At 52.3% G+C, this 15,168-nt stretch overlaps 1 protein-coding gene across 2 annotated transcripts in view; it reads right to left on the bottom strand.

Moving 5' to 3' along the window:
- Positions 1 to 15,168, bottom strand: part of ADGRD1 (adhesion G protein-coupled receptor D1) — a 92,672-nt gene that overhangs the window by 17,033 nt on the left and 60,471 nt on the right. For both annotated transcript variants that reach the window (XM_066260853.1, XM_066260855.1), the window contains 5 exons: positions 13,626 to 13,699; positions 9,538 to 9,661; positions 3,804 to 3,907; positions 2,521 to 2,632; positions 1,692 to 1,845 (listed from right to left, as the gene is read on the bottom strand). In XM_066260853.1, the coding sequence (XP_066116950.1) occupies positions 1,692 to 1,845; positions 2,521 to 2,632; positions 3,804 to 3,907; positions 9,538 to 9,661; positions 13,626 to 13,699 (568 nt within the window). The remainder of the gene's footprint in view (positions 1 to 1,691; positions 1,846 to 2,520; positions 2,633 to 3,803; positions 3,908 to 9,537; positions 9,662 to 13,625; positions 13,700 to 15,168) is intronic.

The raw sequence follows: 15,168 nt of genomic DNA, 5'->3' as shown, positions 1-15,168 counted from the left end.
GCTACTCCTTAGTGAGACAAAGATAATGGGTGAAAGTTAGTTAAAAAAAGAAATCCATCCAACCACTTAAAAGTCTCTATAAATTTTCCTAAGGGCATACAGCAAATTAAGAAAAATTTATTCAGGAAGACCTATTTAGTCTGGGTAAGAATAAAGAGTCTGTGATACTTAAGACATAACCCACTTCTCCACCCCACTCAGCACGAGGGAAGCACTACTCTAGAGGGGACAATCAAGGACACAGGTCCTTCTCCTCCAGCTCGCAATTGAGAGCCATGACATCTCCTTGGGGGCAGGCTGCTGGCATTTCTCAATCCCCTCACTCCAAGTTGGTAGAGGTTCAATACCAGATAAGACCAGCTGAGAGATCAGAGCTCCCTTCCTCCATCCAACCTCCCTAATAACTGAACTGAAAGGTACAACATAAAAATGAAACTTCAGTAGAGGAGTTAATTAGGAGATCTGAAATGGCAGAAGAGAGAATCGGTGAACTTGAAAATAGATAGAATCTCAACAAACTCCAGGTAAGGTAAATACAAAGAGATATACACCCAAATAAAAATGTTGGAAGACAAAGAGAAAATCTTTAAAAAAAATCAAGAGAAAAACAAAGTCTTTACATAGAAGGGACCCTAATAAGATGAAGAGATTAATGAATTATCATGTGGAACAATGAAGCCAGAAGACAATGAGATGACATAATCTACTGAAGGAAAAACTCTGTCAACCAAAATCTATAGCTAGTAAAACTCTTTCATAAATTTCGATAAAACAAATATTTCCAGATAAACAGCAAGGAAGAGATTTGTTGCTGTGAGACTTTCTTTGCAAGACATGCTAAAGAAATTTCTTCAGGCTGAAAGAAAATAACCCCAGGCACTGTGAAAACACACACACACACACACACCACACAGCACTACTAAAAGATATTATAAAAGATAGGGCACATATTTCTTCTCTATTTTCTCAAGGGCACATGGAACATTCTCTAGGATAAGCCATTTATTAGGCTATAAACTAATTTTTAATATATTTTACAAGGCTGAAAACATACAATGTATGTTGTTTGTCCACAATGGAATGAAGTTAGAAATCAATAACAGAAAAAAAAACCCAAGAAATGAAAATATGTGTGACAATTAAACAACATGCTAGAACCAAAGCAGTGTCAAAGAAGAAGTCAAAAAGCAAATGAGAAAATACTTTCAGATGAATAAAAACAAAGCCACCCATACCCAACCTATGGAATGCAGCTAGAGCTGCGCTTGAAGGAATTTATAGCCGTGAACGCTTATGTTAAAATAAAAGAAAACAGATCTTGAACCAATAACCCAAATTTTCACGTTAACATACTGGAAAAAAGAAAAAAGCGCACACGGAACCAAAAGCAAGTGGAAGGAAAGAAAGAATCAAGATTGTGGCAAAAACGAATAAACTAGGGAATAGAAAGACACCATTGAGAAAAGAAATAAAACCAACCAAATCAATCTTTGTCAAGATCACCAAAGTTAAGTCAGGAATGCTGGGAGCAAATGTTGCCCAGTGATATAAGACTTTTACTTTTGCTTTTGCTTGGCCAACATGATTCTCCTTCTGTCTTGCCACTCCAAGGCGAAGAGAAGGACAATATGAAGGGGAAGTCCCACCCCTATCCATCCCGTCCTGTCCTGCCCTCTCCCATCTGCACCTACCCCATCCTATCCCGTAGTAGTAGCAGTGCTTGCTGTCCTCAGAGCCGAAGACCTTGATCACCATGCTGTAGAGATGCAGCCCTTCCACCAGCATCCAGGCGAAGGCGCTCAGGAAGAAGTAGTGCAGGAGCATGGCCAGCACCTGGCACGGGATCTAGGGTCCACGCAAAGAGGCAGAGGGTAAGAACTCTCTGGGGTTTCTTGCTGTCTCAGTCTGCCAGCATCCCCTGGTCATGTGGCCTGATCTTCCCTGGGCCTCCTGGCTCCTGTTTCCTAGTCTGGGTGAGTTGGGTGGAGCATGTGACTTACAGGTAACCAATCCCTGCACCATGCTCCTTCCCAGGCATAGTGATTGGTTCAAGAGGGCATGGGAATCAGGCCTGGCCAATCAGCATAAACATCCCCATCCTCGGCAACAGGATTGGTTCAGAGTGGGCATATGACTTGCCTAACTCCCCATTGTAGAGTCACCAGGGAATGAGGTTTCCCTCCTCCCTGCAGAGGTGGACAGGAGCCTGGAGCTTTGGGAGCCATCCTGGCCCTGGAGGGGAGGGGAGGCCTGTGGGAAGGGGGTTCAGAGACAGAGAAAGCAGCTCTGTGACGTGGCTTCCACCCCTAGATTCTGGGATTTCGGTTTGTCCACCTCTAGGTGTTAGTCACCTGAATGATGGGCACAGAAACTATCTGCACACCGTCTTCTCTGTCTCCCTGGTGGGATCCTGGCCAGGCTTTCTGGGGGTGGGTACATCTGAATTCTGAGCTGAAGGATTCTAGGTAGCAGAAGGTGTCACTCTAGCGACGCCAGAGGGAGGATAGAGGGCCTACTTACGGTGCCTGGCTGGCAGTGGAAGCTGATGAGCAGCAGGACCTGGGCCACCAGGACGGCGAAGGACAGGTTGGCGTGAATGTGGTAGCGTTGGTTCCGGATGGTGCTGACCGAGCTGAGGGCAGAGGGCAGGGGTGAGGCCCGGGCCTGGAGCTGGTTACTCCTTACAGTTCCCAGGGAGCTCCAGAGAGTTCTCTATGAAGCTGGCCCAGAGGAAATCACTCCCAGCAGCCGTGGACCTCAATGGCTCCCTGCTGCTCTTAGAAATGACCTGGCCCTGCCTGCCGCTCAGACGCAGCCCTTTCTGGTCATCCAGCCCGCTGCGGCCTCCAGGCCTCCACACTAGCGGTTCCTCTGAGGTCAGCTGCCTTCCTGGGTGTCTGTCTGCATGGCAGCTCGGACGTCCCTGCCTGTGAAGGGACTCCATATTTCCTCACTCTGTAACTGTCTCCTTCTGGCCCTGATGGCTATGAAATCTGTGTTCATAACTTTGGGTCCCTGCTCATCACCCGGCCCCACCCAGACATGTTTATGTCTCTGGCACGGCTGTGTCCTCAGAGCTGACCCCTCCTCATGGTGGGGCGCTGTGCAGAGCTGACAGGTGAGGAACCTGGGTCAGAGACTGAATGTCCTGAGCATAGCATGGGGTCCCTCCTGATTGGGCTCATGCTCCTGCCTGGCTTGGATACTCCCAGAACCTCTTCATGTGTCCCCTGAGCACCTGCCTGCCTCAAACCTCCCAACCAACCAAGAATCACAGAACCGCCCAGGTGATGAGCAGGTGAGGGGGGCACAGGACTCCAGGAGAAGCTCCATGAGTAGCCCCAGAGGGTGGGAGGCCCGCTAGGTGTGAGCAACACACAACCACCACGGGGAGTGTGGCTTCACAGCTGTCTTCCCATTTCATTTTTCTGTCCCCAAGAGGTGCAGCCACTCTGATGTCTTTGTAGGACTGGGAGGGGGTGGGGGGATCCTCAGTTCTGGCTCTCACCTGGCCAGTCACCTGTGGGCCCTTTCCAGAACTTTCCAGCTTAGCTAAAGCCAGTGCCTTATAATCCCATAGCTCCTCCAGTCTGTCCGCTCCCGTTCCAGCACCCCAAGGCCCCCTCAGTGCACCCCAGATCTCAAAACAAAAAGTGACAGGAGCAGACACTCAGCTGTGACGTTCAGGGTCCAGGTGTTTGCAAGCTCATGTGTGCCAATGCCAGCAGAGAGATTAAGGGGGCAGGGTGGATGTTCATGTTTACACAAACTTCCCCAGACACGGGGGAGAGCAGGTGACTCACGAGAGCATGGCGAAAGTGACCAGCGTGATGGCCAGGCAGAACACCGACAGGGAGCAGCCGACGTAACTGATGGACGAGAGCGCCACCTGGTGTCCAAGTGTGAGCTGCGCAGAAAGCAGAGCACAGGGGTCAGCCGCCTGGTCCCAGTAGGGCAATGGTACCCAACCTTTCTTGGGCCACGGACCGGTTTAATGTCAGAAAATATTTTCATGGACTAGCCTTTAGGGTGGGACAGATAAATGTATCACGTGACCAAGACAAGCGTCAAGAGTGAGTCTTGGATGTAACAGAGGGAATCTGGTCATTTTTAAAAAATAAAATATCATTCAGACTTAAATATAAATAAAATGGAAATAATGTAAGTTATTTATTCTTTCTCTGCGGCCTAGTACCAAATGGCCCATGGACCGGGTTGGGGACCACTGCAGTAGGGGACTGGCCCTGTGGTTAGCGTGGCCCAAGCCCGAGGGGCGCTTCAGCCTGGCTACGGCCCAGATGAACATTAGGCGGGCACCATCCTGTCGTGGACACCTAATGTCTGTCCTCAAAGGCTCTGAAAACCCAGGGGACAGCTTCATTCCATCCTGGAAGCAGCGCATAGGCTCCTGCACACTCCTCGCTCAGCACCGGCCCAGAACTCAGCCAACAAGCCCCTCGAGAGGAGCCAGACCAGGGCCCCGGGGTAGAGATGGGAGGCAGGCGCTCTGCGTTTGGGGCTTTGTGCTCAGAGCTCAGTGTTTGGGGCTGGGAGGTGTCCGACCTCCACCCCCGCTGCAGGAGGAGAGGGTCCCCCACATGTCACAGGCAGGAAGCTGAAACTCAGGGCAAGCACTTCCCACGCTCATGCAGTGTGTCAAGGAGGCACCCCACGCATCTGCTAAGGGAACAGAGCTGCACACAGTAGGGGTTTGTCAGAAGTTGCTTGGATGAGTGTCCGGCACATGTGGAGGCCGTGGAGGAGGACAGGCCTGTGTGTGCTACACCCCCCTGGGCCACAAATGCAGCTTCAGAACCTTGGCATTGGGCCGCACACCGAACCAGTCCGGCCTCCCTGGCAGCCGGGGCCGGGGCGCAGACACTAGGGCTCAGAGTGGACGTGGCCCTGTGGAGTCGGGGGAGGGGGGGCTTGGGAGGCATGCTACGACCCAGTGGTGCCCTTCCTTTCCCAGCTCATGGCCAGATTTAGAAGTGGCCAGAAAAGCCCAGTTTTGCTTCAGGATATGGTCCCTCTGAGTCAGAGACCACAAGCTCCAGCGCCTTCTGACAGGCATTTCATATAAACTCGGAGACCAACTGGGAAGCATGCAGCCATGTAAACAAGTGGGACTGTCCTTCCAAAAAGGGGTCCCTTTATCTTCCCTTGCTTTGACAAAAGTTCCCCTCTTAGTGAATGTTTCCTACCCTGGAAGGAAAAAGGAAACATTTTACTGTCTTCCCAGAAGCAGGACAACAATGCATACGTGACGATGATGGCTGTCTTCCCACCAGGGTGAGGGGGGCGAGAGGGGATGGTGGGGACTGTGGTGAGCGTCCACAGCCCTGCCTGTAGGGGGCAGTGGTGGCCCAGTCAGAAGTGGAAGCCCTCTTCATTTTTTAAAAACAACAAAACCCAGAAATTTAAAAGTTTAGATAGAGTTTTGCAATACTAACAACTATTTTTTAGAATCTCCATGGGCTAAATAAAATATGTCCACTGGCTGAGGTCAGCCTCCAGACCACGGTTTGTGATTCTGTCCTTCCCTCCTTCCCTTCCTCCCTCCTTCCCTGCAGCTGCCAGGTATCCTTACCCTGGTTTTCCCCAGGCTCCCTGCCTGCTCTACACCTGGGTCCTGTTCTGGCATCCCCAGGTGCACCTGCCTGGCCAAGTGCTCCTGATATCAGGCCAGGCCACGCCCACTGAGCCCACCGGAGGAGCCAAGGGCAGGCAAGGGGCTGCATAACCTGGCTACACATCGGGGCGCAGACATCTGGGAAAAGAGCCCCTACACTGCGAGGCCCCTGGGGCTTCTGCCCACTCAGGGGCCAGGCACCACCCTCCCTCAGGTGTCCCCCTTGCCCACTGTGTGCAGCCTCGGTGGGACCATCCACCCTTTGCCTCTGAGCTACCCTTTCACATGCCTCGAAAACCCCTCCAGGTCCATTGCCATCATTATAACTCCTTATTTAATAAGTGCATATTATTCCCTGATTAATCACCCCCCTGTTAACATGGAGGTGCATGGCGTAGATCAGGGGTCTCAAACTCACGGCCTGCGGGCCGCATGCGGCCGCCGAACAATTTTGTGTGGCCCGCAGACTAATCCACAAAGTTCAAAATATTTTGGATAAAATTAAGTGAGCCTAGGGGCCTACTTGTATTTTTCATTTCTCTAGCATCCTAGCTAGATATCAGCTTAGTTAACAGCAGTTGTGATGCGAACTACAGTTTCTGGTCGTTTTGTGACACTGAGTAAACTGCATGTACAATTGTGCTTGTTGTACTGATTCTTTTTTGTTTTCAACTGCAGTGGGAAAAGTGTTGCATAACAGTTGCCTTTTGTAGACCTAGTGTGGCCCGCCGAACGGCTGTAATCTTGCTCTGTGGCCCACATGCTGAGTTGAGTTTGAGACCCCTGGCGTAGATGCATCAGAGTCTGTGCACTTCACCATTTATGTTGCTGATGTTTCTGCACATCGGCTATACCCCCCCCCCCCCCAGGGAAGGCTGCGAAGCTTCTTTCACTTTCTACTTGTAGGTACGATCTTGCTTCCTGATTCCTTCAGGTCTACGCCAGAGTCTCACGAGGGCATCCGTAACTGACAGGCTCTGTTCTGGGTTCTGTGTGTCCTCGTAGCCCACCTTCCAGTTCCCTGTGGCCAGGAGGTGGATCTCAGAAAGATGCCGGCTCCACAGCCGTCTGTCTGTCCATCCATCCATCCATCCGTCTGGGAGCCCTGTCATCCCTGCTATCTTCATTCGTTCTCTAAATGCTCCACGGATTTGGTGTCAACTGTGATAACTGCCTTCAGGTTTTTTTTTTAAACATTCATGAGAAGCTTCATTTCTTAGTGTGGATAATTTTAAACCATTTTTAAGCCGAACTTCCCTGGCAATGACTTGATAGGATTTGCTTCTATGAAGACACGCCCCCCCCCACAGTCTAAATCTGGTCTCCTACACCAAGAGGTGACAGATTTGCAATCATCTATAGTCACACTTGCGTTTTTTAGCTTATTGGATGAAACTGCCTCCCTTCCCTGACCCCACCCCTACTCCCACCACCAACATGCAGAAATGTAACGTCCTGCTGAGGGTGTAGCCCCTCTGCCTCCGTGCCCGTCCAGCAGACCGACCCACATCACAGGGGGAGACGGCTGGCTCCAGCTCTCACTGTGTAAAGGACCTGGGGGAGGAGGCTGGGCTCGAGGTGGCCAGCCCGAGCTTTGGGGTTTGTTTAGAGAGTGTCGCTCAAGGCCAGACTCTGCCCCCTGAGTGACCTTGGAAAAGTCCCCTGACCCTTATCTGTGGCAGTGAGGATGGCAGCCCCTCGCTCACGTGGGAGTGGCTGCTCCCTGGATGTCACCCCTTAAAGAAAACACTGCCATGGGGGCTGGATGTCACCCCTTAAAGAAAACACTGCCATGGGGGTTGCGTGGGGGTCGCACCTGCCTGAACCAACACGTAGCACTAAGGGTGCTGGGTGAACGCAGGGCACACACCCTCCACCCTGATTCCAGAACCATCCTTCTGAAACCCTGGAAGCTCATGGCCTGCAGGACACCGTGAAAATGTCCAGGTCTCATCTCAGGCCCGGTCGGGATTTCCAGGTGCCCCAACCCCTGATGAGGTTTGGAGAAGTCTGCACATCCCACTCCTCATGGGGGCCTTGTCACAGGCAGGGCAAGGGGGTCACTGTCCCAGCTCTAACACATGGACTAGGCAGGCGTGCTTATGCATGGGGTGTGGTGCCCCCGCATCCTTGTAGGGGTCAGCCTGGAATCCCCTTCGGAGTCACCGTACGTCATTCCCAGTCTGGGTGTGACACTCTCGGCGCATTCTGCAAACAGAACGTGTGTCCCGCATGCACAGCCCTCCATCCAGGGTGCCACCCGCCGCACCTGCCCTCTCGAAGCCTGGAATGTTTGCCCTAGCCTTCTGGTCGCTCACGGGTCACTTCCTCACAGACACCTCTCTGACCACACTGCAGAAAAGTGTCCTTCCTGGCCGGCCATCTCTCCACCCTCTCCTCTCTTTCCATCCTGCACTGCTACTATTTGAAATCACCTGGAAACAGCACCGTTTGAAAACAGAGCCGGAACCACCATCCCAGTGAAGGGCCTTGCTCATCTTAGCCTCCAGACCCCTGGAAAGTTAAAACAGCCCCCAACCAACCTCACATCCCACACAACCATTTGCAGAACTAGCCGGGCAGCAGACACCCTGGTGGCAGGACTGGACATTAATGAAGGACGTTCTCAGAATCAGTGCCACCAACACCGGCTGCGCAGAAGGACTTGGCTTATTAGGACCAATAAAAACTCCTTCCTCCATTCACGAAAATTATCTCTCCTCCCTCCCCATAAACACCTCCTGGCATTCACATACTAATTGGAAAACTATTTGGATATATGTAGGAAATCAGTGCTTCCCGGAGTAGCTATTCTTTGGTTTAAAATAAACACTCATTGCCTCTCAATTTGGCTTTTTATGTTCAGGTTAATACTCCTCCACTGCTAATTTGTGTATTATCTGTTTTTCCCACAAGACTATAAACTCCTCAAAAGCAGAATTGCGTTGTTTTTTCTTGTTGACAACTGTCACATACACCCCCGCCCTGTCCCCGGTCCCGCACTTCTAGGGGTCGAAAGGACTTTTTGATGGTGGGGGCTGAGGGGTGATCCTAGGTGACAGGGTGTGACCCTGGCATTGCTGTAGGATCCACATGCCCCAAACAAAACCGACACAACCCATCAAGGGTTTGCTCATGCCCAACACACGCAGACCCTGGGCCACAGATCCCAGGAGAAGGGGGTCTGTTCTCCGACAGGCAGAGCCTGTGCTGTTTGTGCCACGGAGGACGGGCCACACCTGTCACAGGAGAGGGGTCGCCAGAACACCTGTGGTCTCACAGCAGAAATGCTCAGAGGGTACAGTGTAGAAACCCACCCACCTGTCACTGCTGGGGACATCGTCTCTGGACATTCACACACACCAGGGAGAAGCGAGAACATCACTCTGCAGGACTGGCCATGTCCTGACTTCCCCCTGCAGGCGTCCCCAAACTATGGCCTGCGGGCCGCATGCAGCCCCCTAAGGCCATTTATCCGGCCCCCGCTGCACTTCCGGAAGGGGCACCTTTTTCATTGGTGGTCAGTGAGAGGAGCACTGTATGTGGCGGCCCTCCAGCGGTCTGAGGGACAGTGAACTGTCCCCCTGTGTAAAAAGTTTGGGGACCCCTGCCCTAGAGCATAGGAGGGTTTCACAACCCAGGGACCTGAGGCTGAAATGCTGGCGTGCCCGCCTCCCAGTCCGCACACGACGCCTCAAGGGGGACCAGGGTCTTCAGGGGCTGCCCAAAGACACCTACCTGCCAAAGAAGCAAAGCCTCAAGAATGTTTCCGGTCAGAGGGCCTCCTGCCTGCCCCCAAGGCTGACGTCAGCCCCCCCGGGTGCTGCCCTGTAGGACATGCCGCCCTAAGCTGCATCATTCAGACTGATGCAGAGAGGGCACCTCCTCAGGGCCCCGGCTCTTACCTCCAGCGGCACCACCTGCATGAGGATGGCGAAGTTGGTGAGGTGAGTGCAGCGGCAGACGGAGTAGCTCAGGCTTCCTTCCACGAGGACACAGCCCTCGCTCGACCAGACCCCTTCTCCGGAGCTGCAAATACATGGGCAAGATGGTTAGTGGGGAGGCAGCACCTGCCCTGGCTGACGAGGGCAGAACATGGCCAGGGTCGGTCAGGCCACAGGGACACCAGGAGCTCCTTCTGGGAGAGGGGAGCCGTAAAACCGCGTTGCCACGATCACTTTGGAAAGCACCTGGGCTGGTGTCCACTGAACAATGAAGTGTGATGACCCAGCGTCCCTTCCAGGGCAGCTCTGGGCTCCACGTGCAGGGCCATGTCGGGCATTTATTGAGTGATGGGGGTGCCTGGGGACATAGAGTAACGCAGTGTCCATGCTGGGGACTGGATACATAGAAAGTGGGCCCACAAATACGGCAGGTTGGGTACCAGCAGGGGTGGAACACAACATACTATGTATCATGCCTCATGCATGAAACAAAAGATCATGTTTTCTATGAACAGAACCATTAAATTATGCGTATATCATTGACAAAACTGCCCAGAGTGGTTACCTCCAGGGAGAGAGGGCAGAGACTGATACAAAAGTGACCAGAAGCCAATATGCTCAAATGTCAACGGTGGTTCATCCTGACCTGGAAAATATCAGGGATTCCAATTTCCTTCTGTGGCTCTTCCTGTATTTTTAAACTTGAAAATAGATATTTAGATGGTTCTTCCTGGAAGAATCATTGGCGGGGCCCCTTTGGAGAATTTAAAACGTTCTAGTTTCGCTTTGCTATGTGTACAGATTAAACTGTGATGTCAGCCGTGAACGCATCACTAATACATGCGGTCATCAGATGGGGTGACCGAAGAGGACAGTCGGTCCATTACGGTTTCTGCGGCACATCCATGAATGAACCACACGCTGGTGGCATTTTTACTCTCATCCCTGAGGCGGAGGGTCCCCAAGAGGACCTGGTGTTGTTGGAAGTGGGTGAGCTTCAGGTCGGGTGAGAGGGGCCCTTTGGAGGTGACTCAGGAGGGCCTTAGGGCTGAGGGCTGGGACTCTGGACAGTGGCTTCCGAGGCAGTTTCATTGACAAATGGTGGGGGCATCTGGCCAAGAGCATGGCCAGGGTCTCTGACACACCAGTTTAGAGCAGCAAATCCCACTAATGACGTCAGAAAAAAGAGATGTGCAGATGGGGTTCTGTCCCCTCCCCCCTCCGCCCGACACCTGCCCCTTTGGTCTAATTTTCCCAGGACCTTGAGCAGAGCCAGCAGCCCTGGCTATGTTATTTATCTACCGCACCTCCACCCGTCTACCGATGGCAAGAAGGCCATACCTCAATTAGACAGTGACCTGGAAGTTAATGGGCATTGAATTAGGTGAATGCAGCTACTGGGACATAAACCATCCCTCCTGGGCAAAGGGTGGCTGGAAATCACAAACCGTGAAAGGCACATCTCCCCCATGGAGCCATGAAGGTGTGACCATGCCTTAATTAGTGTGGCGTCACCTTCCCGTGGGTCTAACAATCCACTTCCCGAAGAGTCAGTGGGGACAAATAAATCTGCCATGGAGGGCCAGCCCCGCTATGCCAATAACAGCGCAAACATGTGTCACCCTGTGACCCGGGATGTCTGCTCTTAAGCAGCAAAGCTCACATGTCGACATCACACGGGGTGTGCGTATAAACATGATAAAACACTATACATTTGTTACAAGAAACATGAGCACCACAGGATACAGGGTGTGATGGGAGAATGGAAAGAATGGGGCACTAGCTAGGACCGCACAGTCACTCTGAACACTAATATAAGTCGTCCCTAAATTATTGAAGAAGCTTGCTCAAGGCCCTGGCCGGTTGGTTCAGCGGTAGAGCATCAGCCTGGCATGCGGAAGTCCTGGGTTCGAGTCCCAGCCAGGGCACACAGGAGAAGCGCCCATCTGCTTCTCTACCCTCCCCTCTCTCCTTTCTCTCTATCTCTCTTTTCCCCTCCCGCAGCCAAGGCTCCACTGGAGCAATGTTTGGCCCGGGCACTGAGGATGACTCCATGGCCTCCACCTTAGGTGCTAGAATGGTTCCAGATGTAATGGAGCGACACCCGGGTTCGATTCTCAGCCAGGGCACACAGGAGAAGCGCCCATCTGCTTCTCCACCCTCTTCTCTCTCCTTCTTCTCTGTCTCTCTCTTCCCCTTCCGCAGCCAAGGCTCCACTGGAGCAAAGATGGCCTGGGCGCTGAGGATGGCTCCATGGCCTCCACCTCAGGTGCTAGAATGGCTCCAGCTGTAATGGAGCGATGCCCCAGATGGGCAGAGCATCGCCCCCTGGTGGGCATGCCAGGTGGATCCTGGTCGGGCGCATGTGGGAGTCTGTCTGACTCCCACACCCCACCCCTCCACCCTGCTTCTCACTTCAGAAAAATACAAAAAAAAAAAGAAAAAAGAAAAGAAACGTGCTCAAAAAGTCACCCCACTGAGGTTCCTGCTGGGGAGACCGGAGCGGGTCAGGAGCAGACAGAAAGGCCCCAGGTAGTAGACATGGGCTTCTTTACAGTGGTTTTCATTTCAGAAGAAGAGTGTATTGATAGATTGCTCGGCTGGTTGGTTGAAATGAGCGTCTAGAAAAAAGTGACCCAGAATTCTACGCCCACCCAGAGAGACAATCTTTCCAAAATGAAAAAGAATTCTTTCTCAGACTGACAGATACGGGTTGCGCTGCCCGCAGACTTGCCCTCTGAGGGAAGTTAATGGCGGCGTGTGATGCCGGATGGAAACTTTGATCTATGCCAGAAAATGCAAAGGGGGGGGGGATAACTACTGTGCTTATTTCTGATTACTCTAGAAGATCACTAGTTGTCCAAAGCAAAACTACTAGCAATGTAGCATTCCTTTAAGGTACCAGAAAGAAAAGACCTATGACGAGAATGTCAGAACACACGTGACGTCACAGTACTTGAAGGTAGGTGCGGATCAGTTCCAGACACAAACGCCTTGCACCTCTAGTTAAAGGGACGTGCACATCAGCAGTTGGTCGAGGGTGTGAAGATGACATAAAATTCACCCCCAAATCTAAATGAAGAGGAAGAGGATATAAGGGAACAAGGATAGAGATAGCCAGGTGGCTCAGTGGATTGAGTGCCATTCCTGTGCACTGAGGTCGAGGGTTTGACCCCGGTCAGGGCACACATGAGAAGCAACCAATGAGTGCACAACTAAATAGAACAACTAAATGGAATGAGTTGATGCTTCTCTCTTCTTCTCTCTCTCTTTCTCCTCCCCTTCCTCTCTCTCTCTCTCTTCTTTCCTTCTTCCCTTCCCCTCTCTCTCTCTCTTCTTTCCTTCCTCCCTTCCTCTCTCTCTCTCACTCAAATCAATGGAAGAAATTTAAAAAGAACAAAGACAGAAAAATCAGAAAACAGCTAGCAAGGTGGTAGATTGTAATCCGATAACACCAATAATGACATTGCATATAAATGATCGAAAATATACCGATCAAAAACAGAAATGTTCAGACTGAATAAAAAAGCAAGTGTCAGCTGTATGCGATCGAGAAGAAACTTACTTTAAATATAGAGATAAGTAAAGTAAACTAAAAGAATGGGAAAGATACAAACTAAGCAAGAAACCCAGAAGAGCTACATCAACACAAGACCGAGTGGACTTGAGAACGACCACTTCCCAGGGAGAGAGGGGCTCTGGACAATGCTAAAGGGGCCCATTTCCCTGGACCACATAGCAGCGAAGTGTCATCCATCCTGAGGCCTTGGTGTCTCTGCCAAACGAGATGAGGGGGGTTTGGAAGATCGGCCTGGGCTTTAGGGCTGCATCCTGATAAGTCCTAGTGTGGTCCAGAGAGAAACGTGTCCCAGCACCTCAGGCCAGTGCCCTGAGTCATCTCCCTGCTCCACAGGGGATGTGACCGCATGGCCACCAGAAATGGGGGACCCGGATTGTGACTGGCGCATGAGGAGAACAGGCCTGGATGCCTGGCACCCAGGTGGTCCCCTCCCCTTCCCCTCCCCCGGAGCCTCCCTCGCAGACGGTACCTGAAGTCCAGGAAGGCGCAGTACAGGAAGACACGGTTGCTCTCATTGGTGGCCTCATGGTGCTGTCTGGTTGTCTGAAATGAGAGAGTGACATGCTTCAGAATGCTGGGTGCCCAACACTGAAGTGAGAGCCGCACCCCCAGAGCTGTGAGGCCACAGGTTCGTGATGCACAAAATCGCCAACTTTCCATTTCACCCTGTCCTGGCCCACAGGCTAGGGCTGCAGCCTCAGGGCCTTTGCATGTGCTGTGCTCTCCCTTCAGAATGCCCTTTCCCCAAGACAACCTCCCTTCCTCCAGGTCTCTGCTGCACGTTAGCCCCTGAGAGAGGCCTGCCAATTCAGAGCAGTGACTGCCCCACCCTCCCCACTGTTTGCATTCCCATAGCCTTGATCACCACACAGTACGTTGTGTTTTTACTTATGGATTTTTTTTCTGCCTCCTGTGGCTGTCTTGTTCACTGACGTACCCCAGGGCCTGGCCTGGGCATCTAGCTCACAGCAGGCACTTACTAAATATTTGTTGACTGGATAGACAGAAGAATTAACAAGTCAGTGGCTCACTGATCCTGTTCCTAGGATGGTCGCTCCTGCCCAGGAGCTCAAGCGTCTGCTCCTGGACTCTCCTGGCTGCCAGCTCAGGGCACCCGGCTGCCGCCCCTCTGTCCTGAATGAGACATCCACCCAGGAACTGATGAGAGAAGCTCGGGGACCCAGCAGCTCCACCAGAAACCGAGGCGGCTCACAGGACAAACATGCCTAATTGATCTGTGATCAATAAGCCAAACATCTCTAATTTGAGCACTCAGGGTGAGCCCCGTCCTCATTGCCACCCTTTCTGTGAGAGACAGCGGTGTGACCTCTGCTCCCGGGAGCCGTTTTCACTTGTCACATGGAACCTCTGCCTCCACCAGGGCCAGCAGCGCCACACCAAAGGGCTCTCCGTCGTCCTTCATTCTAGAGTCCTCTCTGTTCGTCCCCCTGGGCACATATGTACCCATGAATGCCGTTCACGACCCCTCTCGCCCCTTCCTGTAGTGTCTTAGGATTATTTACTATAGGATGGGGTCTCGTCAAACCACCTGTGCCTGGAGACCCTGCAGTCCAGGGCCAGCAAGCACATCTCCCTGGAGACCATGCCTGCTTCCTGCAGTCGTTCCTGCTGTCACCTTCTCGGAGAGGCCTGTCCCGGCCACCCTGGGCTCCCCACTACCATCTCCATCTACCTGCTTTATGTCTTCCACAGTGCTGACCACTCTCTGAAACATCCTCAGTTATCCCCTGCCCATTCGTGTATCACCCATGTTCTCCTATTAGCATGCAGCTTCCTGCGCAAGGAGTTTCTCTGTCTGAACACCATGGTGCTGGGCTCACACACGCCAGCACGTGTGGACCCTCAGAAGTGCTAGCCGTGCAAGTCTATGGGCCGGCGGCATGAGCCCTGGTTTCTAAGAGGAGTCTCTGAGGGGACACCCACCCAGACAGGCTGGGCTGCAGGACATGTGGCTCAGGGACCAGAGCCCGTCCTCGCCCGAGCGGGCATGG

Source organism: Saccopteryx bilineata, chromosome 2, assembly GCF_036850765.1.
Source record: "Saccopteryx bilineata isolate mSacBil1 chromosome 2, mSacBil1_pri_phased_curated, whole genome shotgun sequence".
Lineage (NCBI taxonomy): Eukaryota > Metazoa > Chordata > Mammalia > Chiroptera > Emballonuridae > Saccopteryx > Saccopteryx bilineata.
The sequence above is the reverse complement of the archived record's forward strand: the minus strand, read 5'-3'. Positions and strand labels throughout refer to the sequence as shown.